This window comes from Echinops telfairi, unplaced genomic scaffold, assembly GCF_000313985.2.
Source record: "Echinops telfairi isolate 266 unplaced genomic scaffold, ASM31398v2 ScPeMD7_7469;HRSCAF=8507_1, whole genome shotgun sequence".
Lineage (NCBI taxonomy): Eukaryota > Metazoa > Chordata > Mammalia > Afrosoricida > Tenrecidae > Echinops > Echinops telfairi.
In genome coordinates, this window is record NW_022111373.1 from 150,994,052 (window position 1) to 151,019,250 (window position 25,199).

General features: G+C 48.2%; 1 protein-coding gene across 1 annotated transcript in view; it reads right to left on the minus strand.

Moving 5' to 3' along the window:
* ADCY2 (adenylate cyclase 2) overlaps positions 1-25,199 on the minus strand; it is a gene marked incomplete at its 5' end in the record, with an annotated part of 199,999 nt that overhangs the window by 4,619 nt on the left and 170,181 nt on the right. Inside the window, 5 exons of the mRNA XM_004698421.2 lie at positions 794-901; positions 4,364-4,510; positions 10,204-10,362; positions 15,280-15,364; positions 22,651-22,820. Of these exons, the coding sequence (XP_004698478.2) occupies positions 794-901; positions 4,364-4,510; positions 10,204-10,362; positions 15,280-15,364; positions 22,651-22,820 (669 nt within the window). The remainder of the gene's footprint in view (positions 1-793; positions 902-4,363; positions 4,511-10,203; positions 10,363-15,279; positions 15,365-22,650; positions 22,821-25,199) is intronic.

The window sequence follows — 25,199 nt, forward strand, 5'->3', positions numbered from 1 at the left end:
CACACACACACACACACACCTGCACACATATACACATCAGGATTTCCAGGAGCAGGGACTTTCGGGGGACGGTGGTGCAATCCTGGGGACAATGGAAATCCTGTGCCTGTGCATGGACCTGTCACAGACCAAGACCGTGTGTGCGTGTGTGCATGTGTGTGTATCTGTGTGTGTCCCCTTACTGATTGTGACACACAGTACCTGACTTCTGGGAAGAGGAAAACCTGGGCGCTGGGGGTGGGGGGAACAGGCAGAGTGGGCAGGGGCCTAGTGGGCAGTCCACAGACAGGGGTCTCTCAGTGTGTGTGAAACAGATAAGGGGCCCCCAGGAGTAGGGAGACTGGGAGAGTGGGCAGTGGGCTAGCCAGCAGTCTGAGGGACCTGAGGGGTAGGGTCTTCAGCATATGCCCTCTGAGTGAGTGGGGTGACTCATTCAGCCTCTCTGTGGACTAGTGAACCCCCATACAGCTCTGTGGTTGGAGAGGAGAGAGGTGTAGGCAGCCGGGCCTGAGGCCATTCCAGGTGAGGTTGGCACAGGAAGTGGGTTTGCCCAGCTGACCCCCATCAGTGTGAGTGCAGGGTCTGAGCTGCTGCTAGTGACCTTCCCGCACATCACGAGGGCAGGAGCCCGGGCAGTGCGTGCTCATGAGCCTGGCTGCCAGCGCACAGAAGGGTCTGCGAACAGACCCATAGAAGTCTCCAGAGAAGAGGACCGACACTGAACACTGGTTGCCCGCAGGGCCGGGTGGTGGCTCCGTCCAGCTCCGACCCCCAGTGGCTGTTGGCTCCTCACCTGGGCAGTATCCTGGCTGGACACTGCGTTCAGACCCGTCGCTGCCATGTAAGTGCTGCCGATGGTCTTGATCTTCTCCACGCCGCTGAACTTCGGCTTAGACAACAGCTGGGGGGCAAGGACAGGGAGGGGCTGACTCACACAGGCTGGACACACGTGCCCTCCAAGGCTGGTTCAAGGGGCATGGACACCCCTGTGTCCTCCAACCTAGGACTCCTCAGGAAGAACCCTTTCTGTCTTCCATGGGAGGAAGGAGAACGGGGCCAACCTCCACTCCACATGTTCACCAGAGAAGGACCGGATGGACCATGAGGGCATAAGTCCAGCCCTGTGTAAACCTCCTCATGCTGCTCCTGAGAGGCCCGTGTGGGCAAGCCTAACTCCCGCGGTGAGACCCTGTGGAAACAGGCCTTGAGGTGGCTCTGCCCTCAACCTGCTGCGGGTGAAGGTAGAGGTCTAGAACTGCCTCTCACCAGCCTCTCAGCCCTCAGCCCTTCTGCACACGCTCTCAGTGTGCTGCTGTGCACAGGGCCCTGGGGTGGGGGGTGGGGATGGAGCAGAGAACGAGGGGGGCAGTGGTGGCAGTGGTGAAGAGGGGAGGTGGGGAGGGAAGGAGGCTGGGCCCCTGAGCAGGACTGAAGGCTCTGCAGTCCCGGGACTCCCTTGCCAGAGGAGGCAGCTTGTGTGTCAGAGCCTAGTTCTTGGGCACGAATCCCTGTATCGCAGGCCAGGGGCCATTGTCCCCTAGAAGAGACTCCTGTTCACCCACCCGTTTTATGGGGACAGCTGCTGCTGCTGGGAAGCCAGGGCTAGCCTAACTTCAGCGTGGTCTCTGGCACCCACCTCTCCTGGAGGGTGGGGCAGGAGGAAACGCCTGACAGAGCATGCCTCTGGGACTTTGGCCAGATGCTCAAGCGACACAGTCCCACCCCGGCATGTAAGCCCGAGGGCAGTGCTACTGAGCCCTAGGGACCGTTCTGAAACAAAAACACCAAGTGACATGCCCTCCATCTGCACCTTCAGTGAAGACTCCTGCGCTCGTTGATTTACGCCACGTCAGAACAGCAGTGTGGGCACCCTCGGGGACCTCAAATCACATTCCCTTTCAATGCCTTTTGAGTTTGAGGAACAAGAAGAAGTCCAAAAGGAGAAGATGGGGCCTGGAGGGTGGATGGAGTCAGGCTTCTCACCTAAGTCTCCACTGACAATCCTCTTGATGCAAGGGGCACTGGATGCAAACTGTGTTCTCAGAACAACTTCCTTGCGCTGACCGTCACTGGTGCAGCTCTCCAGCTGATTAAAACTCCATCACAAGCCCCGTGATGGTTCTGTGTCCTCCAAGGAACTCTGTCCTGATTACTCCTGGGAACTTCCCCAAGCGGTCATCGTAACCTTTGAGCTGACCTCTCTGCCTTGAATTGAGTGGCCCAGCAGATCCCCTCAGACGTGACTAGTTGAGCTGGGACTCAGTCTCTGGAAGCCCCCTCAGGGGACTAAGTCCTGTGTATGACTGAGAGGACTTGTCTGCAGTTGACCCCCATCGCAGATGTATTAAAACACGTTTTGTTTGTGTGCGTATGACCTGTAACCCCAATAGCAGCACTTTTTGACTCACCCTGGCATTCCACAATGAGTGCATGCCCGTGCATGCCAACCACTCCCATACTTCACACAATCAGGACAATGGGGGACCAGTGCTCCCCTAAAGCAGACTGGTGTGTGCTCTTAGCAGGAAACAAGGTAGGGGTCTCCAGTAGATAGACCAGAGTGTTGAGAATGGGAATACAGCACCTCCTTCAAATTTCCTTCAAATACAACACAGACTTGACCCCTTCTAAAAGACAGGGCCTTGTTCTGGGCACACACTGCCCTTTTGATAACAGACCCTGTTAGGTAGGTTGGCTAGAGCTGGGAATGTCCGTTAACGTGTGCCCAGAGGGCTAAGCTAGGGGAACAAAGGAGTGGTGCACTGCACATGCCTAGAGGCTCGGGTTCCGCAGGTAGGCTGGGGTGGGTGTGAACCTGAATTGGCCCACCTAGGCCGGATGAATTCAATTCAGCCAATGGGGTCTATCAGGGGTCTTCCACCACGCCTCCCCGTGGAATCTTTGAAAAGGCAGAAGCCCGGAGTCAGGAGGGGCTTGAGGGGCAGGACTCTGGGAACTTCGGCAGAGAGCTTTGGAAGGACTTTGGGACGATTTTGCAGACACCGAGCGGGACGCTGAGCCGCTTCCAGCCAGGCCGCATGCTGGGGAGGAGTCTCTCGGGTGCTGTGTAAACCTGAAATTTCTTCTAATTCCCATAAAACTCACTTGGATCACAAACTAGGCTTCGGCGTGAATTCTGACTGAGGTGTATCTAGTTACGGAGCGATCTAACAACCCCACCAAAGTTCAGAACTTAAAAGGTTGAAGGAAGTGGTGCACACCCAGGTGAACTAATAAAAAACTCACCACCTGAGAGTGGCGATACCAGGAGAGTGGAGAGAAGGTGCGGTAGAAAGGGGAAACCGATCATAAGGATCTACATATAACCCCTTCCCTGGGGGATGGACAACAGGGAAGTGGGTGAAGGGAGACATCAGACAGTTTAAGACATGACAAAATAATAAAAATTAATAAATTATCAAGGGTTCATGAGAGGGGGAGCGGGGAGGGAGGGGAAAAATGAGGAGCTGATACCAAGGGCTCAAGTAGAAAGCAAATGTTTTGAAAATGATGAGGGCAGCAAATGTAAAATTGTGCTTGACACAATGGATGGATGTATGGATTGCGATAAGAGTACGAACCCCCAATAAAATGATTAAAAAACCCAACTCACCACCCTGGAGTCAATGCTGACTCCGAGCGACCCTGTAGGACAGGGCGGAACTGCCCCTGGGGGATTCAGAGAACAGAGCAGAAAGCCTCCACTTTCTCCTGCAGAGCTGCTGGTAGTTTCAAACTACGGATCTTGCAGTGAGAAGCCCAATATGTATTCCTGCTGCTAAAACAGTCAGGGTGCTACCTGGCAGCCAGCAGCCAATGACACCAAGGTTCAGGGCACAGATACAACGTCGTTATTGGGGAACCTTGGTACCTACTGTTTGGGCCAGGTCCAGACCAAGGCAGCCCCTTGTACCAGCTTCTTGAGAAGACAAATGACCTGGCTGAATTTCAAAGCACCTGAACTTCAAAGCACCTGCCTTCAGCATTTCACAGAGCTTACCTCCCCGGACAGAACATGCCCCCCCGCCCCCCCCAACTAGCACTGTTTCCTAGGAACAACATGATTTACTAACAAAATGCCACTTGGCCTGAAACTTGCAACTGCAGCACAAAGAACCTCCCTTTCCCTTACCAGCTCATACCCTATATTTGCCCCACTGCCCCAGTACCAGATGCGATTTCCCTGACCTAACTCGTTGGGTCTCGGAACCCGCCCAGGGGCTCAAGATGCCCCCATCCCTTTCCCTGCCCTCCCTTCCCTCCCAGGAGTTCTTTCCCTGCCTCAATAAAATCTTTCTCAACTTCACATTCCTGGCTAAATTCTATCTCTGTTCCACGCCTCCATCTCCAACCTGTCACCTACATCATCAAAGTCAGCAATGATCTCATTCAGGAGCCGGAGGCACTCCAAACCCTCCTTGTTCACGTCCGACTCCGTGTAGAACTCCTTGAAATCTGGGATCGATGCAAACATGACGCAGACGCAGTCGTAGGACTGATGGTACAGCTCCTGCCCGGGGGTGGGGGTGGGGGGGAGAGGCCTGTTGAATATGCAATATAAAAAGACTGTTCCCCAGCTCGTCTCCCCCAAATATGTATGTCAGACCTAGGACACTGCCTGAAACTAATGGTAAATGATTGTCAAGTTATCTCCCTGCAGGCATCAGCCATCCCGAGCAAGCAGACCCTATTTTCTGTCCCACCCTATGTGGGGCTCACTCCCTGCTGTTAGCGACAGTGGATGGCTTCCCCTGAAAGCTTAGACTAAATCAAGTCTCCAGCTCAAGGGCAATCAAGGCTAGGCCGCCATCATGAATCTAGGGTCCCCCCTTCTTGTCACAAGTATAACCTTAGTCCCTCTCCTTCTGATTACGTGTACATCCCTAGCTCTCCCCTTCCTGTCACTCTTATGCCTATTGTACAGCCCCTTCCTATGATGTGTGTGGTTACCTGCAATCATGCCCCCTAAGTAAATATGGGTCTTGGCCAGAAATAAAGAGACCTATCCTGCCCTGTCTGACCATGCTGTGCACAAATCTGGCTGTTGAGATCACGGCCATCCAGGAGGTGAGCATGCTATCATGAAATGTGTCTGACTTCTTTATTTTACTCTCTCTCTCTCCCATCTCTCTAATTTCTCTATAACTTTACTATAATCTTTATATACCTTAACCGTACAACTGTGCTTACTGAACCCGTGATAGTGTGAGGGACTGGCCTCCCCCACAATTGACCAGCCTCTTAGACCAACAGGCGTCTGCATGCCAGGCTCTGTCGAGAGGCCCCCCGAGAACCACATTGCCCTCCCCCAGCCCAGCCCGGACTACTCCCATCATGCACTGACCAACCAATAACACACCCACCCATCACACACGGAGGCCCACTCACACCTACCTATCAACCAACCACCCCTTCCAAACCCCATGCCCACTTCCACCCACACCATCCCAACCTAAGGTCCACTCTTACCCACCCACCCACCAACTACCTACTGAACAAGAAACCACTCAAATTCAGCCCCAGGCCTACTGAGCAACCACCAACCGACCCACTCATTACTCACCCAACCAACAACCCACCCACCACTCATCACTCACTCAAACAACAAACCACTCACCCACTCATTACTCACTCAACCAACAACCACCCACTCATCACTCATCGCTCACTCAAGCAACAAATCACTCACCCACTCATTACTCACTCAACCACAACTCACCAACTTACTCATTACTCACTCAACCACAACCCATCAACTCACTCATCACTCACTCAACCAACACCCACCCACTCATCACTCACTCAACCAACACCCACCCACTCATCACTCACTCAACCAACACCCACCCACCCACTCATCACTCACTCAACAAACACCCACCCACTCATCACTCATTCAACCAACACCCACCCACTCATCACTCATTCAACCAACAACTATCCACTCATCACTCATTCAACCAACACCCACCCACTCATCACTCACTCAACCAACAACCACCCACTCATCCTCACTCAACCAACACCCACCCACTCATCACTCATTCAACCAACAACCACCCACTCATTACTCACTCAACCAACATCCACTCACCACTTACTCAACCAATAATCACCCAATCATCACTCACTCAGCCAACAACCACCCACCCACCCACCCACCCACCCACTCAACACTCACTCAACCAACAACCAGCCACTCATCACTCAGTCAACTAACAATCATTCATTCATAACTCACTCAATCACCCACCCACCCACTCAACACTCACTCAACCACCCACCCACCCACTCATCACTCACTCAACCACCCACCCACCCACTCATCACTAACTCAACCAAACACCCATCACCCCACCTCAGCCCACCCACCCACCCACTAACCTATCCACTCACCATTTACTCATCCACCCACCCAGCCCCACTTAAACTCATTCTTTCCACCAACGACTCCCCCCACACACCTGATGACTATTCCTACTCACATCACCCCAACCTCAGGCCTACATTGACCCATCCACTCACCAACCTACCCCACACACACCCATACAGTTAGTTTCCCAAGAACAGACTCTGCCTGGGGTTCACGCATGTGTGTCAGAGCAGAATTGTGCTCCTCCACGCTCCCAGGTGGGTTTTCTGCAGTCGAATGCAAGGCCTTTCTTCTTGGGCACCTCTGGGTGGATGAGAACCTTCCAGTCAGCAGCTAAGAGTGCCTCACTGTTTACACATCCAAGGAACCCAACCGCGGACTCAAGTGAGCCTCCTGAGGTACCACGCAGTTACCCAAGGGGCCCTGGCCATCACTGCCACAGACACTAACAAGTTGCCACTCCTGACTTAGCAAAATAGTTTGCTTTAACCAAGAGGAGGGAAACACAGTGAGTCCCTAAATATTGTTATTAGGTGCTGCTGAGTCTGTTTGAACTCATAGAACAAGAACACCCTGGCGTGCCACAGAAAGAAACACCTCCAGGTCCTGCACCATCCTCACAGCTGCGCGTATGTTTCAGCTCCTTGTTGCAGCCACTGTGCCAATCCATCTTGTTGAAGGTCTTCCTCCTTTTCAAGGCCCCTCTACTTTACCAAACACGATGTCTTTCTCCCGGGGTGGCCTGTCCTGGTATGTCCAAAGTCCGTGAGGCAGTCTCACCGTTCTTGTCTCGGAGGAGCTTTCTGGCAGAAGTTCTTCCAAGACTACTTTGTTTGTTCCTTGAGCAGTCCGTGGTACTTTCCAGATTCTTCACCGGCACCAGCATTCAAATGCACAGATTCTTTATTTAACGTCCAACTTTCACATGCACGTGAGACTATTGCAAATACCATGACTTGGGTCAGGTGCACCTTAGTCTTCAAAGTCACGTCCTTTCAACACGGTACGAGGTCTTATGCAGCAGATTTACCCAATGCAATGTTTCCTTTGATTTCTTGAGTGCTGTTTCCACGAGCATTGATTGTGAATCCAAGCAAGATGAAATCCTCGACGTCAAACTTTTCTCCATTTATCAGGCTACCTACTGATCCGTGTGCAAAGCCTGTGAGTAAACCTTGAGTAGGTGACTGTTTGCATGCTCTAGGAACTTGATGCAAACGTTGAGTGACAAGGAGGTTCCTGGCTGCAGACACAAGGAACTCCCTCAGGCCAGAATGTGCATGTGTGTGAGACTATCCATTAGTTATGAATCATGAACATGTTTATTCATTATGAATCATGAACATGTCTTGAGCCTGCAGTCATTGTGCCCTAGAATAGCCCTTGCATTTGACCTTTTGTGAACCTCATCCTTGGGTGAGCAGAGAAGCTCGGGAGGTCTTCTCTCCTATCAGTGCTTCTCCCTCTCCCTCATGGCTCAATCTCCTGTCTGGAGCAGTTATTCTGCATGTCGTAGGTAGCTCCCAGCTGGCTGGAGTGCTACACATTGAGTTGTAATTCATAATTAATAATGTAATTCATTATTCATACTGAAGGCAGCCATCCTTGATCTTCAGGTCCTCCTCACTTTCAGCAAGTCATGTTGTATCATCTGCATATCGCAGATTGTTAATAAGCCTTCCTCCAATCCTGGTACCAGATGCTGCCCGCTCCCCTCTGAACCTGGTTTTTGTCTCTGGTGTCAGATACTGGAGCATTATGTGTAGAGAGGCTCCCTGTTCTCCACGCAGTTTAGGTCCTGCACAATCGGAGGACGCAGGTGCTCCTGTGACTCTCCTCTTCTGCATATGGTTTGCACACTTGCTTGCTTAAAGCGGTAGATGGTACCATGAGGATTAGAGTCCTCAGTCCTCCCAAAGGTACCCTGGAAGGAAGGCCTGGTGATTTTGTTCTGAAAACTCAGCTTCTGAAATCCATGTGGACCACAGTTCTACTCTGACACATGCAGTGTGGGAGTGGGAGTTGACTAGAAGGCATGCGTTCTCTTTGGTAAGGGGCTTTCTGTGAAGCAGCGAGAAGGGAAACCACACATCTGTGTGATGGGTACGTGTAGCATGAACCTCTTGAACTGGTCCCCTACCATGCAGTGAACTATGCCCACCCCACCCCAGAACACAAGTTGTTGGTCACAATCTCCGTGCCTGTGGTCATACTCCCATCTGGGAACAGGTTGTCTGTGTTATGTTAATTGGGCAGGATTAGTGTCAGATGGGTCTTGGGTGATAAAAGAGATTGAACAATTGAACTAAGGAGAAGAGAGATGCCCAGGAGCCGAAGCTCAGTAGACACAAGGACCTTCCCCAAAGGCCACCAAGACAGGCAGCCTTTCTCCAGAGCTGGTGGCCTGCACTGGGGCTTCTTGCTTCCTCAACTCTTGGAAGGTAACTTTCTGTGTGTGAAAGGCACCCCTATCGGCATCTCTGTTTCAGCAGCACTGCACACTGGTGACGCCCTACCACAGACTAGCAGTGGGTTGAGTCTGCTTTGGCTGCAGGCGGTGACCATCTTACCTCACCCAGTACACTCAGGGCCTCTGTTTGGAGAAGGAAACTGGAGTGTGACCACTCCTTGGACAGTCATTTAACGATGAACCACAGTGTGGTAGTTACATAATCTAGTGTCAGCTTGAGACTTAAGAGTGAAGGGGTGGAGTTGAGTCTGTCAATCAGATTGCAGCTTGATGACCTCATTTGGAGGCTCTGCAGAGATAAATAGCTCCCTGGAGGCCAGGCCTAGACTCTCTGCTAGACATTCCTGCTGACAAGCCACATGGAGTTATGCTGATGGGGTCTGAGCCCTGGAGCTGGAGGAGGCATGGGGAGAACCATGTCAGCACTGAGATGCTTACACCACCACTGGAGCCACAAGACTTTCCACCCACTGGCCTGTGAACTTCCTGCATCATTGCATTTGTTATGTGAGTCTGAAGAGGAATTTATAGACTGGTATAGTACATATGGGCTAATATCAGATTTATGGACTTGATCTGGACTGGGCTTAATACATACTTGTGTATAAGCTGAGGTTTTTTCAGCACATTTTTAATGCAGTTTTTGTGGTAAAATGAGGTGCCTCGGCTGATATTCGAGTTGGCTTATACTCGACTACTCAGAGTAATTACTCTTTGGTATGAAACGCTCTCTTACACCAATGAGTGTCTATTAATTTGTTTCTTTAGTCAACCCAGACTGACACACACAGGCATACCCAGTCCTTCAAAAAGAATTCCTGGCTCCCAAGTGGCTGCCAAGGACTGGCCCAGGTCCTGTGGAGAGCTGGGACACACTGGGCCTGGGCCTGTCCCTGGCGCTGCTGGTGGCCCACTGACTTCCTTCTTCAGGCTCCTGGCCCTGGCCTCCAACCCCACTTTCCAGACTCCACCACTTTCACCCCTTTCTCAAGCCCCTCCCACCCCCGACCTTCTTCTGCAGGCCCGCAGGCCCTCACGCAGACCCAACCTTCCTCTTCAGGCCCAACCCTATCCCAGCCACTCCCTCTCACTACTCCTTTAGGAACTTTCCTGGGCTCTGCCCCTGTTCTACAGCCCCTCCTCCAGTGTGGCGCTCTTCAAGCCACACCCCCGCCCCCCATGACCTAGTTCTTCAGGCCCCACCCCCGCCCCACCCATGACCTAGTTCTTCAGGCCCTGCCCCACGGGGCCCAAGTCCAACCTGGTTCTCTAAGGCTGGCACCTGACCCCACCCCTATTCCCCAGGCTCCACCTATGGCATTGCACCCCCTCCCATTTCATCCCTGGCCCTGCCCCTGACCTCATTCTTTAGGCTCCTGGCCAGGAAGTGCTCCGCCACGTGCGCGGGCAGCACATTCTCCAGCAGCACGCGGTTCAGGTTCTCCATGGTCTCGATCTCCTCCCGCTCTTTCTTGAACTTGTTCTTCCACAGGTAGTCTAACCTACAGTAATATTCATTCTGTTACAGGAGGACACAGAGGGAGAGACACAATAGGCACCTTGTCCTGTCGGAGAGGGACACCCCCAAAGAGAGCCAACACAATTCAATCCCCCGCGCCACGGAGACTCTGCCAATATCCTTCCGCTGCCACTCGAAGGACTGGCACACATGCAAACACACGGACGCTCAGGCACAGACTCACGTATCTTCATAGACACAGGCACACAGACACACAGATTATCACACACACGCAAACAGCACACGCAAAAACACATAACACGTCCACAGACGCTCAACACACACAACAGCAAAAGAATACTAAGGAAAAAGAGGAGACCCGGAGTGGGAGAACAGCGGCCTGGCGGCCTGGAGTGCAACACACACCAGCTTCCTGCACGGGCACCTCAGTAGAGGTGTGTTAGACTCCTTTTTGGAAAGAGACAAAACCCCACTGCCATCAAGTGAATTCTGACTCACAGCAACTAACCCTATAGAGAGGGTTCCCAAGCCTGTCAGTCATCATGGGAGCAGATAGTCCAATATTTCTCCCACAGAGAGGCTGGTGGGTTTGAACCCCTGATCTTGCGGTTTGTAGCCTAAAGCTGACACGAGGGAGCCACCAGGGCTCCTTTTTGAAAAAGGCAAGTAAGGAGTAAATGAAGAAATGAAAAACAGGCTGGCAGAGCCCGCTCGGAGCAGAATGAGTCGGACTTTAAAGACGACAGTGGCCACTGGTGGGGTTCCCAGGTCACAGGGGCTACTGGCCGCTTTCCTCCCTCAGGCCATGTTTTTCAGGATTCATTGTAAAATATTTTTCCTCAGCTCGTGGTTAAAGGTCCCTGCAAGAATGCCATGGAATTAAGACAAAATTCATCTTGATATCTCTTAATGAGGATCGTGCCTGCTAACCAAACATATTTCACGTTCTGGAAGGTGTTTAGACTTTCCCTTTTCTCGCTGGTTGTGATAAAGGGCTGAGTCATGAAGAGGCCTGTTTTTTGACAAAGCGTCTTTTTGGTATTTTGTGTATGCATGCGTGGCTTTCGTAATGTGAATAGGAGCCAAGAAGATGTGTTGGTGAAGCACTTGGCTGCCCTGTGGTAGGTTGGTGGGTAGGTTTGTGGTTTGAAGCCACCAACAGCTCTGTGGCAGGAAGACCTGGTGATCTACTCACATAAAGGCTGAGCCGAGTTCTGCTCTGCCTGCAGTGTCAAGGCGAGTGGGGACCACAGTGACAGGGAGTCAATGCAAATAAGCCAACAACGTAAAGACGGCCTTCACAGGGCTCACGTCCTGACTCATCTGACAAATAAGTGTGGTTCAGATGAACAAAAAAGAGTTTTGTTCTTGGCTTAATGAATTATATCAATGATATTATAAGATAAAGCATGCACACACACATGCACACTCATTCACAGATGGAAATAAAAAAAAATTCACAGTTTTAAATTTGAAAAAAAAAAGATCAATATTGATTTATGCATGAGACCCCAAAATTGACCCTTTCACTCTTGGTGTGGGAGCCCTAGTTGTGCAGGGGGTTAGATAGTTGGTGGCTATCTGAAAGTTTTGTAGATCAAACCTACCAGCTACTCTTGAGGAGGGGAGAAAGATAATGTTTTCTGTTTCCATAATGATTTACAGCACAGGAAGGGAAAAGGGCCACTTCTAATCTGTCCTACAGGTTTGATAAAAGTTGGAATTGGCTTGATAGTAATACATTTGTTTTTTTTGTTATCCCTCTGTCACATTTATTTTTATCTCTCATGGTCAAATATTTTCATCTGCAAAATAAAAAAATTTTAAAGTTTATGTTAAACATTTTACATGAACGCAAATTTTTCCATACTCTGTACTAACAGAAGATGTCCTGGTGGTGTTATGGGTCAGGCATTGGGCTGATAACTCCAAGCAAGGTTGGTGGTTCAAACCCTCCAGCCACTCTGTGAGAGAAAGATGGGGTTAACTGTCCATGCAAAGGTACACAGTCCCAGAAACCCTATCATCTAGGGTCACTGTGAGTCAGAAGCAATTTAATGGCTTGGTTGTTTGATTGAGTTTTAATATAAATAGTGCCAAGAACTTATTAGACAAAAGAGTCTCACTTGAGAAACAGATAATGTATTTCTATTCTTTTTGGAAAGACCAGTGGCATGACTGGCACTTCAGTGAAAGGACAGGAGGTCACAGAGGTCATGGCCCGAGAAGTCACAGATATGTATGCAGAACTAGAGATCAGTGCCTGTAAGTTGGAGACAATGCCACAAGCCAGGTTGGGCACCTCCAGCTAATGTGCCTGGGGCAGTTTCCAGAAGCTAGGGGTCCATATGAAGAGCACTGAGCTCGTCGTGAGAGCCTATTCCTCATTGTAAGCACTTAGAACTCCTTCTAACAAGCAGGATCCAGGAGCTGGGAACCAACTCCATGGACTGAAAGAGGGCTCCAACCACAACCTTTGCCAAGGTGAACTTTTCTTCTCATGCCAAGTTCAGAGCAATCCATCCATTGTTGGCCAGTGGATCGCACAATCTACTCTAGCTGAGCAACAGGCTCTAGCAGAGTCTGGAACATATGGCCAGGAGGCCATCCAAGCATGAACTCAGTGGGGATAGAGTGTGGGGGGTGTCACACTGCAGTCAGTGATGGAAAAGGAGCAGTACACAGCCCCTCCAAGGGACAGCTATTTAGAGTCTTGAGCAAGGCCATTTAGAGCATCTTTGTTGAGGAAGTCCCTTCCCTTGTGTCCACTGAGAATGCCTCCGCAGTGGAACATCTTCACCTCAATGAAGCACCCCTTCTCAGGGGGATATCTCCACCCCACCCCACCCCCCACCCCCCCGGGGGGAACCCCTCTCCAGTGGGACACCCTTCTAATTGGGATATCCCCCACCATAGTGGGACACACCTCCTCAGTGGGAAACCCTTCTTCAGCAGAAAATCCCTCCTAAGTGGGACATCCTCATGTCAGTGACACACTTCTCAGTGGGACATCCCATCTCTGTGGAAACCCTTCCAATGGACACTCCTCCTCAATGGGACATCCCCACCTAAGTGGGACACCTCATTTCAGTGACATGACTCCTCCATGGTGGACATCATCCCTCCTCAGTAGAAACCCTTCACTAGTGGGACATTCCTAGCTCAGTGGAACACTCCTTCTCAGTAGCAAAACTCTCTTCAGTGGGACATCCTCACTTCAGTGGGACAACTCTGCTCAGTGGGAGCCACGAACAACCTCAGGATTCAAGTTTGCCCCTCAGATAAATATGTTACTATTGAGTTGTCAAGTAGATTCCAACTCATAGCCACCCAATGGAATTAAGAAGAGCTACTCCATTAGGTTTATATGGATGATATATTCACAGGAGCAGAGTTCCAGGTATTTTCTCCCACAGAGCCACTGGGTGGGTTTAAACTGTGGACCTTTCATTTAGCAGCCATGCTGGTTAATTTACCCACTTAGTCATGGACATATAATTCACTCAGCCCAGCATGATTCAGTACCATGGAGTCAATTCTGATGTTTCTGAGATGTGAATCTTTATGGTAGCAGGAAGCCTCATCTTTCTCCCAAGGAGTGGCTAGTAGCTTTGAATTGCTAACCTTTTGGCTAGCAGTCCTACATCTAACACACGGCATCACCAAAGGCTCCTTAATTCACACATCAATGTCTCATAATTACTTAGCTCCAAATATGAGAGTACTTTGAAAAATTCGTGGGGATATGGGACATAATGATAATGGAATTTTTCTACAAACTCTTTGTTGCCCCTAGTACATCATTTTTTCCCCTCCCCTGTTACAGTGACCATTGAAACACTTCAATCAGGCTTTGTTGAGGCTGAGCACTGGGGAGAGTCTTGCAGGCTTTGGGACTTATCTCCTGCATAGACAAAGGAAGAATAACTGTCCTGGAAATCATCACCCTCACAGTCTGGGGAGCTAGGTCCTAAGGAAGGCCACTACTACATCATCATCACAAAGTCCACCCCATCTCAGAGCAAAGGACCATTCATGGTGCAGCGAGGAAGCCAGTGGAGGTGTTCATGCTCACTCCTGAGGAAGCCAAGCACCTGAATGTGAAGTGCAAATTCAGGCCAGCAGACGTTCCCACAGAGGGGCAGCTGTGATGGCTCACTGCCAAACCCGTACCTGCCAACATTAACTTTGATATTATACCCCTTCAATATGGAACTTGTTTCTGCTTTGAATATTTTGAAGGCATGTATTTTTAGTGATGGAGGGAATTTTGAATGAAATGAAAAATTTTTAAAGCTTTTGAGGTAATTGGAATCTTGACACAACAGTGGGTTGTATGTGGAGTCCTGGTGGTGTAGTAGTTATGTGTTGGGCTGATAATTGCAAGGTCTTTAGTTCAAAACTACCTGGTTCTTCACAGGAGAAAGATAAGGCTTTCTACTCCTGTCAAGAGTTATAGTCTTGGAACCCCACAGGGTGATTCTACTCTACCCTATAAGATCACTATGAGTTGGCATTGACTTAATGGCACTAAGGTTTTGAGTGGACACATAGGTCCAAAGGGGTCTCTGGTACTGAAGTTGGTGGGATGAAGTCTATTATCTTTAGATTCATGTAATTATACAAGTGCCCCTAAAAGTTGGATGCTAGTTTCCCAGTAAACCCCTGGAGTGAAGAAAGTAGATGGGCACTATATGTCCCACAAGTCCCAAAAGGGCTCGCAGGAGTGAATGGATTTACACCTATGCTATTCACCAAGTTTGCCTCATGAGGGGTGGGGGACATGAATTTTCCTTTGGCTTATTTCTAAGCACCCTTATCTGGGGAGGAGAAAAAGATTGGTGACCTTTCTGTTAAGGGATGAGATGGCTTCTAAGCATTGGTTGGCATGGAAGTAACCACAATGCACGCACACGGGGCACGCAGCAAAGGAATCAGAGGTAATGGACTTCTTACCTGCCGACCCAGAACAAGCAGAGTGATGAAGAATATAGAGAGAGACACCGCACCCATGGTCTTTAAGTCTTTCCAAATGCCTGGTCTATTGAAAAAAACAGACAGACAGACAGACAGACAGAAACATGACAACACAACAAACACACAGGACTTAGAATGTGTGTTTCAGCATACCAGGATCTAAGGCATCGCTAACCCTAACACACGTACATCTTCACAGCCAGACTGCACTCAAGCCAAACCAGACAAGCCCTACTGGGAGAGGATAATAGAAGAAACAATTCTCCCAAACTAATCGCCACGTCTTCCTTTACCCCAAGCTCCAACCAATGTACAGGGAGGAGAGGAAGGGTACGTATCATATTCTCTTTATTCTTCTGGGATGGAGATGGACCGTGAAATATAAATTCTTAATTTTTCTAGTTCTTGCTCCAGGAAAGACACCAAACCCACTGCAATTGAATAATTCCTGACTCACAGTGACACTACATAGGGTTTTTGAGGCTGTAAATCTTTCTGGGAACAGACAGATTCATCTTTCTCCCAAGAGGTGGCTGGTGGATTTGAATCACTGACTGTTCAGTTAGCAGCCCAACTCCTGACCCACAGTACTTCTAGAGATCCTTAAGAAAGAAACGGTAAGCCTAAACTACATAGTCATAAACACTATGAGAGTGAAGTTGGGAATTTCATCTCCATCAGCTACTGTGGACTATCAACACCCTGGTGGAACAGTGCTGTGCTGGGATGGTAATGGAAAGGTCAGTGGTTTGAATCCACCAGTGGCTCTGTGGGAGAACTATATAGCTGTCTGCTTCCATAAAGATTACAACCTTGGAAACCCACTGGGACAGTTGTCCTCTGGATGGCGGGTTTGGTTTTGGTTGTTCCTGCCTATGAATGGAAGAGTCCAAGGTGGCTTCAGGAGGACCCTATTCTTCTTCCCCTGTTTCACTCCATGCTGTATCACAGGCCTTAATGGGAGGGAAACACTAGTCTCTCTCCCAACCCTGGCTATGAGGGCGCCTAGGATTTTATGTTGTCATTGTTAGGTTCTAACATGGAGTGACCCCCAAGTTCAACCAAATGAAGCCATGCCAAGTTCTGTGCCATCTCTGCCACTGTCGCTACTTTTCTCCCTTTGGCATAGAACTGTGGATGCCAACAACAGCAGAGCTGGATGATGGGGAGAGTTCTTAGAATGGGTACAGTAAAATCTCACAATGTTTGCTTGAGAGACTCTGGTCAGTTTTGACATCTGTACTGGTCATTTATACGAATGTGACAGCTACTTAGCAGTGAAGTCTCTCTCTCTTTCAGCTTCCAGAATAGAGCCTTCCCTGGGCTTGAAAACCCTAATGCCAGTGCACTCACTGCCCTGGGTGTGTGAGGAAAACACGGCTCACTTTACAGGAGAAGTTAGGGCACTTCCATCTCTGCTACAGTTGTTCCCAAGGGCTGGCCAGAGAGGCTTCCTTTAGTGTCTGGGGGATTTGGCCACTCAGCCATGCCTGTGGCCGTATACCAATGGACAGCTGATTCTCTTGCCCAAGGCTGCTGTTGGAACAACCACTGTGTCCCTTGGGTCCAGAAGGCCCAAATAACAGCACAAATTGGAGAGAACTTTGCAGGAATAACCCAGGGAGCGGGTCTATAACCCCAAGGCAGGCAGTTCAGGTGAGGTGGAGCTGTCATTGTCATGGCTCTCCAGAGAGAAAGAGATTAGACAGACTCAAAACTATCCGACTTAAAAACAAAACAAAACTTAGAAAAATATATGACATCTATATTTTAGGGAAAAAATACTCAAAGAAACATAGTTTTTGTTGGGTAGGTAAGAGTACTGTGGCAGTTACATAATCTGTTGACTTGAGGAAGCGGTGGAGTCTGGCCTGTCAATCAGGTTGCAGCTTGATGACCTCATTTGGAGGCATGACGGAGATAAACAGCTTGCTGGAGGCGAGACATTTCTGTTAAGACACATGGAGCTATGCTAGAGTCCTGGAGCTGGAGGAGGTGTGTGGAGACCCACACCAGTGCTGAGATGCTTCCACCACCACTAGATCCACAAGACTTTCCACCCACTGGCCTGTGATTCTCCTGCATTCGGCATCACTGCATGTGTTTTGTGAGTCTGAAGAGGGATTTATAGATTGGTATTGACATATGGGCTAATATTGGACTTGATCTGAACTGGGCTGGGATGTTTTCTTAATGTACAATTTCTCTTTCATATAAAACTCTCTCATACACACATTATGGTACCTTTGGATTGAGGTACTAGAGAAACAGATCATGAAGATGGAGAGTGGATGCTTGTTTGACCCCGGCCTCATGGTAGTTTTTCTCCTTTGGCTAGCCAGAGGTCAGATATGGCTGTGCAGTTCACCACGTTGCTTTCTGGAAAGAATATGGGAATTTAAAGTTTTGATTCCTAGAAATTGTCTTTGGTTAATCCTGTCTGAAATGCTGAAAATGATTGTGATTAATGTGATTCTCAAGTTCGGGTGGCAAAATTGGCCCTTACATTTCTCAGAGCTGCTTAGTGAAAATGGCTGACTGAAGGTCCAATGGCCGACAGAAAGCCTGGCTCTGGCTTGATGCTGCCAGAGGCCTAATCTCATATTTTGTATCAATAGAATAGTTTACATAAGGATTTAGATAAGCTAAATAAGGATTGAACTTGACGGTTTTAAGAATTGAGTTTAGTATCTGATTATACTTTGTTAATACTGATTTCTTCTGCTTATTGTTATTGATATAATGATTAGTAGAAATGATTATTGGGAAGTATGAAAATAGAGAGCTTGTAAGCCTACTTGTCTTCAGCCATTAAAATTGGATCTTTAAGTGGGTTTAGGGCACACCTACAAAGAAGGCTCTGAAAAGATAAACCCCACCCAGTGTCTTGAGTGAGAAGGGCATTTGAAGGTTAAGAGACTTGACTGTTGATTGATTGAAGAGGGGACAAAAAAAGGAACTCTTTGGATTTTTAAATTTTGAACTAGTGGTTTTTGTCAGAAGCTGGAAAAAATCTAAAGCCACGAAGAAAACTCCTGAACGTTAAAAGGAGCCTGTGGGTGGGCTAACATGCTTGCTAGGTGACCTCCTGGATCCACTTGTTGAGTGGAAATGGGAGAAATGAAGCAATAAAGAAATGGGTTGAATCTGGCCACTGACATCCATGGATCTGATTTACAGGAACTAGAGGAGAAGATGACAGCGGGTTGACAGGTTTGAAGTTCATGACCCAGCCTAAGGGGGCAAGGGTTATTGAGAATTTGTGATGGGGCCCATGGTCTAAAAGGCAAAGCAGCCAATGGGCACTCTGCTGACATTAGGTGAGGCAGCCCACATTGAGTTGACCAGAACCTAACCAGATGAAGAGAAGATATTTGAGCCTGTGAACTGGTGTATATTGCTGCTGATTTAAGGGATGTTCTGTCCTGATTTGATTTTGCTTATGGATGCAGACTTTAAGGTTCCAACTGGAATGAAAATTCTTCACATCCAAGAATATGATTGTCTCCTCAGAGCACTGAGTTAATGTAAGTGGGCAGTATAGAAATTGGATACACAAAATGGGGAGGATAAAGTGGTTGATTTACAAAAACTTTCATAGGTTGGGGAATATATTCATAGGATTATAGGATTAAGGTGTAGGTGTTACTTAACTGCACTTGTTAGGCATAGAATATTGTTGTTTTGCCACTTATAGTATAGTATTTTTAAATGAGGATGGCATATACTAAATTGTATGCTTTTTAGTTTTATCCTGTTAGGTACAGATATGGTTTTATTATTGTTCTGTTAGAAATTATGTCTGGCTAAAGAGTTGTGAAATAGTGTCAAGTTGACAAGGGGTAGTCTGTGGCAGTTACATAATCTGCCAACTTGAGGAAGGAGTGGGGTCTGGCCTGTCAATCAGGTCACAGCTTGATGACCTCATTTGGAGGCATGATGGAGATAAACAGCTCTTTGGAGATGGGACACAGAAGCACTCCCATGCGAGACATTCCTGTTGACTAGACACATGGAGCTCTGCTGGAGTCCTGGAGCAGGAGGAGCCATGTGGAGACCCATGTCAGCACTGAGATGCTTCTATCACCACTGGATCCACAAGACTTTCCACCCACTGGCCTGTGATCTTCCTGAATTCGGCGTCATTGCGTGTGTTTAGTGAGTGTGAAGAGGACTTTATAGATTGGTATCAGACATATGGGCTAATATCGGATTTATGGATTGATCTGGACTGGGCTGGGATGTTTTCTCAATATTCAACTGTTCTTGTATATAAAGCTTTCTTCTACCCATGTGAGCGTTCATCGATGTGTTTCTCTAGTCAACCCAGACTCATACAAGTACACTCATTGTTAACTTCTGTTGAGTTGGCAAGAAACACTGCCCAGTCCGGTGCTGTCCAGCTGTGGATAAGCCTGGTGATCCATAGGGCTATCTGTCTTTGGTTGGATCTTGGAAGTAGATCAGTAGGCCTTTCTTCCCAGTCCATCTTACTCTGGAAGATTTGCTGAAGTTTGTCTGGTCTCACAGCAACACGCAAGCCTCCACAGAAAGACAGGTGATGACGGTGGAACAGGTGTGTTGCCTGGAAAACAAACTTGGGTCTCCTACATGGAAGTGAGAATACTACTCCTGAACCACTTGATTGAGGTACATCAGATCTCCAGAGGGTACTGATTGGGGGGAAATGAGTCTGACACCAGGACCCTACTCCCTGAGGAGGCCTTCAGGATGCCAAGAAGACCCCCCACAGTGAGGGTCGCCGCTGCTCCCTGCTGCCCCCCTTTACCACCCTTGCACTCTGCAGCTCAGATATGCCTCCCCCCCCGCCCCCCGCCCCCCACATCACTTGTCTATACCAGGGTGGAGGGTGGCTTGCTTGTTATTGTGATGCTGGAAGCTATCCACTGGTACTTCAAACACAATAAGAGTCACTCAAGGAGAACAGGTTTCAGCTGAAATGTCAGACTAAGACAGACAACTAAAAAGGATTAGGCTGTCCACTTCTGAGGAATTTGATGAGAGCATCATATTGCAAGATGTGGACACAAGAAACTCCATTTCGGAAAAGAAATGAAAATATAATCTTTAGGCCCAGCCTAAATGTTGAGCCACTGCCAAGAACCAACAGATGGTCTAAAGAGCCACCCCTGAAAGTCTGGGAGACCCTGATAAGACTTGGCGGGACACCACGGAATTTCCAGAATAACATCAAGTGGCCAGCTGACCTGCCTATATAAACCTGGGTAGAGACACTGACTTTTCAGACAGCTGGGAACCAAGGAGACATCAACTCCTGCTCTCTCCAACTCTCCCCAGGGTGAGTACACCAATAAAGGTAATGCTTTTTGGGACTATGATGCTGAAATAATAATGTGTGTAGTGTGTTGCCCTTATACCTTGACATTTGCTGTAATGTTTTTATATTTGATAATTTGAGTTAGTTTTAGAATTATTTGATTGTTCGATGTGTGTTTGCAGTGAATAAACTGAGCATTCAAAAATGTCAAAGAGCATTAAGTAATTATTGATCGCACCGCTCATGACAGGAATTAGCGACTAAGAACCTTAAGGATAGCAACGGATACTGACAGGTAAAGTGCTAGCGGATGCGCCCTGCAGGTTGGAAGGTACTCAAAATAAGGCCAAGGAAGAGCAGCTGTCACGAAGTAGAGTTGACTAAAATGAGATGGATGGAGTAAGCTTTTGGACATCCATTTGCTGATGGGGCACAACTCCAAATGAGAAGAAATATTTACAAACATCCATTAATAATCAGAACATGGAATGTGAAAACTACGAATCTAGGAAAACTTGAAGTCATCAAAATGAAATGGAATTCATAGGGATCAATATTTTAGGCATTAGTGAATTGAAATGGACTGATATTGGTCACTTTGAGTTGGACAATCATATCGTTTACTGTACTGCAAATGACAAACTCAAGAGGAATGGGGTCACATTCATCAAAAAAAGAGTATTTCAAGATCTACCTTGAAGTACAATGCTGTCTTCTCAAAGTAAAGTTGAACATAATGACATGCATGGAGTGAAGCCTTCGGGACCTGCATTTGCTGATGAGGCATGACTCAAAATGAGAAGAAACAGCTGCAAACATCCATTAATAACATTGGAACTTGGGATCTGAAAAGGTCCAGTACTGGCCATTTTGAATCGGGCAGTCAGGTGGCTTACTATGCCAGAATTGGCAGGTTTAAGACACACGGTGTCATGTTCATCACCAATAAGGACATTTCAAGATTTATCTTAAAGCACAATGCTGTCTGTGCTGGAATAATATCTATAGGCATACCAGTAAATCCAGTCAATACAGCTTATATTCAAGTTTATGCACCAAACACTAAAGCTAGTGATGCAGAAATTAAAGAATTGTAGCAACTTCTTCAGTGAGAAATTGAACAAACATGCAATAAAGATGCATGGCTAATTATTGGAATGCAAGAGTGGGAAACAAAGAAGAAGAAGTAACAGTAGTTGGAAAATTTGTACTTGGTGACAGAAATGCAGATGTATAGAATGCACATAATAGAATTTTGCAAGACCAACAACCTTTTCATTGCAAATGCCCTTTGTCAAGAACACAAAAGGGACTATACACGTAGACTTCTGTAGCTGGAATACACAAAAATCTAATTGACTACTTCTGTGGAGAGAGATGGTGGAGAAGCTCAATATCAGTAGCTAAAACCAGGCCAGGAGGTGACTGAGAAACAGACCATCAATTGCTCTTATGTAAGCTCAAGATGAAGCTGGAAAAGAAATAAAACAAATTCACGAGAGACAATGTAAGACCTTGGGTCTATCCCACCTGAATCTCGAGAACACCTGAAGAACAGATTGGATGCATTGAACACTAATAACAGATGCGCTGAAGGAGGGCATCAAGAGCATGGTTCATGAAGAAACATGAGGTCACTAAAAAGACAGGAAAGAAATATGATAGCACTCTTCCCACTTCCTCCCTGTGCTTCCCGTTTAGGGTCCTCTGTGCTGTTATCTTGTGGGATCCTGTTAAACATCCTACAACACACAGGATGGGTTCCATTACAGAGAACCACCCCGCCTTCAATGCCAACAGTGCTGAGGCTGAGAGGCCCTTGGCTGTCCTTAATTAGACACCCCTAAGCTTGTCTCTTCTCCCAGGTGGGGCTGATGGCACCCATTATATGTCATCCACACACGACACACACTCTTTCTAAACCACTGCTTCAACGCGTCCTTCTCTTGCTGTGATCGTTAGGAGAATGACAGCCAATTCCATGTACCCAGCCCACACCCAGGTCTCACCGTCCCGGAGAGGCTGGGCAGGTGGGGGTGGGGGGTGCTTACTTGTGGAACAGGACCTGGCTATAGCTGTCCAGCAAGCGGGCGTGGGTGTGCAGCAGGATGATATTGTAGCCAACCAAGGCCACCGTCATGATCAGCATCTTCAGCTCGTAGTTGACTCGCAGGAAGGCTGAGCAGGAGAGTAGGCCCAGGATGCAGCTGTAGATAAAGTACTGGGGTGGGGATGGAGGGGGCGGTGAGAGGTGAACACACAGGAGCCAGCCTGAGAGAGGCTGAGACTGGCTGCGTGCATTGTCACACCCTTATGCTCTCTCCCAGGCAGCTGTGAGCGGCCACCACGCAGAGGCTGCCCCGCACAGTACCCTGAGGCAGAAGCCTTACCAGCCTGGAGCCTAATCCCTCACCTGCCGTTTCCCTGAGGAAGCCCTGGTGGTGTAGTGGATTAAGCAAAACCCTCAGCTAACCCTCAGGTGAAGCCTAGTGTTTTGACTCCCGTAAAGATGTAGTTTTGGAAGGCCGCGGGGGACTCTGCTCTGTCCTACAGGGTCGCTGTGAGTCAGAATCCGCTCAATGGCAGGGGATTTTTTAGTTTGGCGTTAACCAGCCTAGCCTGGTATGTTATCACACATAGTCACACATATTGACAAACACTTCTCAGAAATAACACTTCAGAATTAACCCATACTTGAAGACATGCCATTGTAAGGTATTTCCTTCTTAAGAATAGAACTAGTAGGGCCCCTATACCTTTAGGAATGGAATATGCTTTTTTTAGGGCATCTCTCTTTCTCTCACTGCCATTGAAGGATGGCTTCTGGATCTCCGAAGACAGAAGAGATAGGAGATATACCCAGGAGGCTCGGCAACCCTGAACTCCCAAGGCAGCAGTGACATTACCGCAGCGGCACTCCCAGCACCCGACTCCAGGGACGTGACCTGACCCGCCTGAGACAACTTCAGGAGCCGTGACGCCCCCTTGGCTTCATCCTCCACGTGCTTCAAAGAGCTGCTGCTGTTTGTCTTCTTCAGGATCCCCGATGGCTGAGGAACCATTGGGTACCCCATGGGCCCCATCCAGGGCTTCTTCTGAGTAGATTCCCTTGGAAATCCCAACACGCACCCTCCTCTCGGAGGATTATTCACAGAGTCTTCTAGAAGGAATTGTGTACAGATGTCCATGTTGTTGATGTTAGGTGCCATCGAATCAGTCACAGCCCACAGTGACCCCGTGCACAACAGCAGAAAACACTGCCCAGTCCTGCATCGTCCTCACAATTGTTCCTGTGCCCGAGCCCACGATTGCAGCCGCGTGTCCGTCCATCTCCTTGAGGGTCTTCCTCTTTGAGGGTCTTCCACTGCTGCACCATGCTAACAAGCACGATGTCCTTCTCCAGGGATGACCTCTCCTGAAGATATGTCCAAAGTATAGAAGATGAAGTCTTGCCATCTTTGTTCTAAGGGACCCTTGGGCCATACTTCCACCAAGAGCTAGTTTGTTCTTTTAACAAACCACATACGTTCAGTTTCTTCTCCAGCACCACAGGCACGCATCAAGTCTTCTTCAGATTCTCATAATCATCAGTGTCCAGCTCCCACAGCAGATATGATGCGATGAAAACATCATGACTTGAGTCAGGAGCACCTTAGTCCCCAAAGTGACTTCCCTGCTTTTCAACACCTTAGGGAGGCCTTGTGCAGATTTACCCAAACAAACTGTCTTTTGATCTCCTGACTGCTTCTTCCTTGAGCATTGATTGTGGATGCAAGCAAGATAAAATGCTTGACAATTTCAATCTTTTCTGCATTTATTGGGGGCTCATACAACTCTTATCACAATCCATCCATCCATCCATTGTGCCAAGCACATTTGTACATTTGTTGCCATCATCATTCGCAAGTAGAAAGAAAATGTAGAAAGATTGACAATTTCAAGATTTTCTGCATTTATCATGATGTTACCTATTGGTACAGTTGTGAGGATTTGGACTGTCCTTACGTTGAATTGTAATCCATCCTGAAGGCTGCACTCCTTGATCTTCACAAGCAAATATGTCAAGTCCTCCTCACTCTCAGAAAGCAAGATTGTTTCACCTGACTCCCTCAGGTTGTTAATAAGCCTTCCTACCATCCCGATGCCTCGCTCTTCTTCATAAATCCAGCTTCTCTGATGATCTGCCCAGCAGATGGATTGAATATGCATGGTGAGAGGATACAGCCCTGTGGCACACGTTTCCTGATTTTTTCTTTTCTTTCTACTTGAGCCCTTGGTGTCAGCTCCTCGTTTTCCCCCTCCCTCCCCATCCCCCATCACTCATGAACCCTTGATAATTTATAAGTTATTATTATTTGGTCATGTCTTACACTGTCTGATGTCTCCCTTCACCCACTTTTCTGTTGTCCGTCCCCAGGGAGGGGGTTATGTGTAGATGCTTGTGATCAGTTCCCCCTTTCTACCCCACCTTCCTTCCACCCTCCTGGTATCTCCACTCTCACCAGTGGTCCCGAGGGGCTCATCTGTCCTGGATTCCCTGTGTTTCCAGTTTTTATCTGTACCAGTGTACATCTTCTGGTCTAGCCAGATTTGTAAGGTA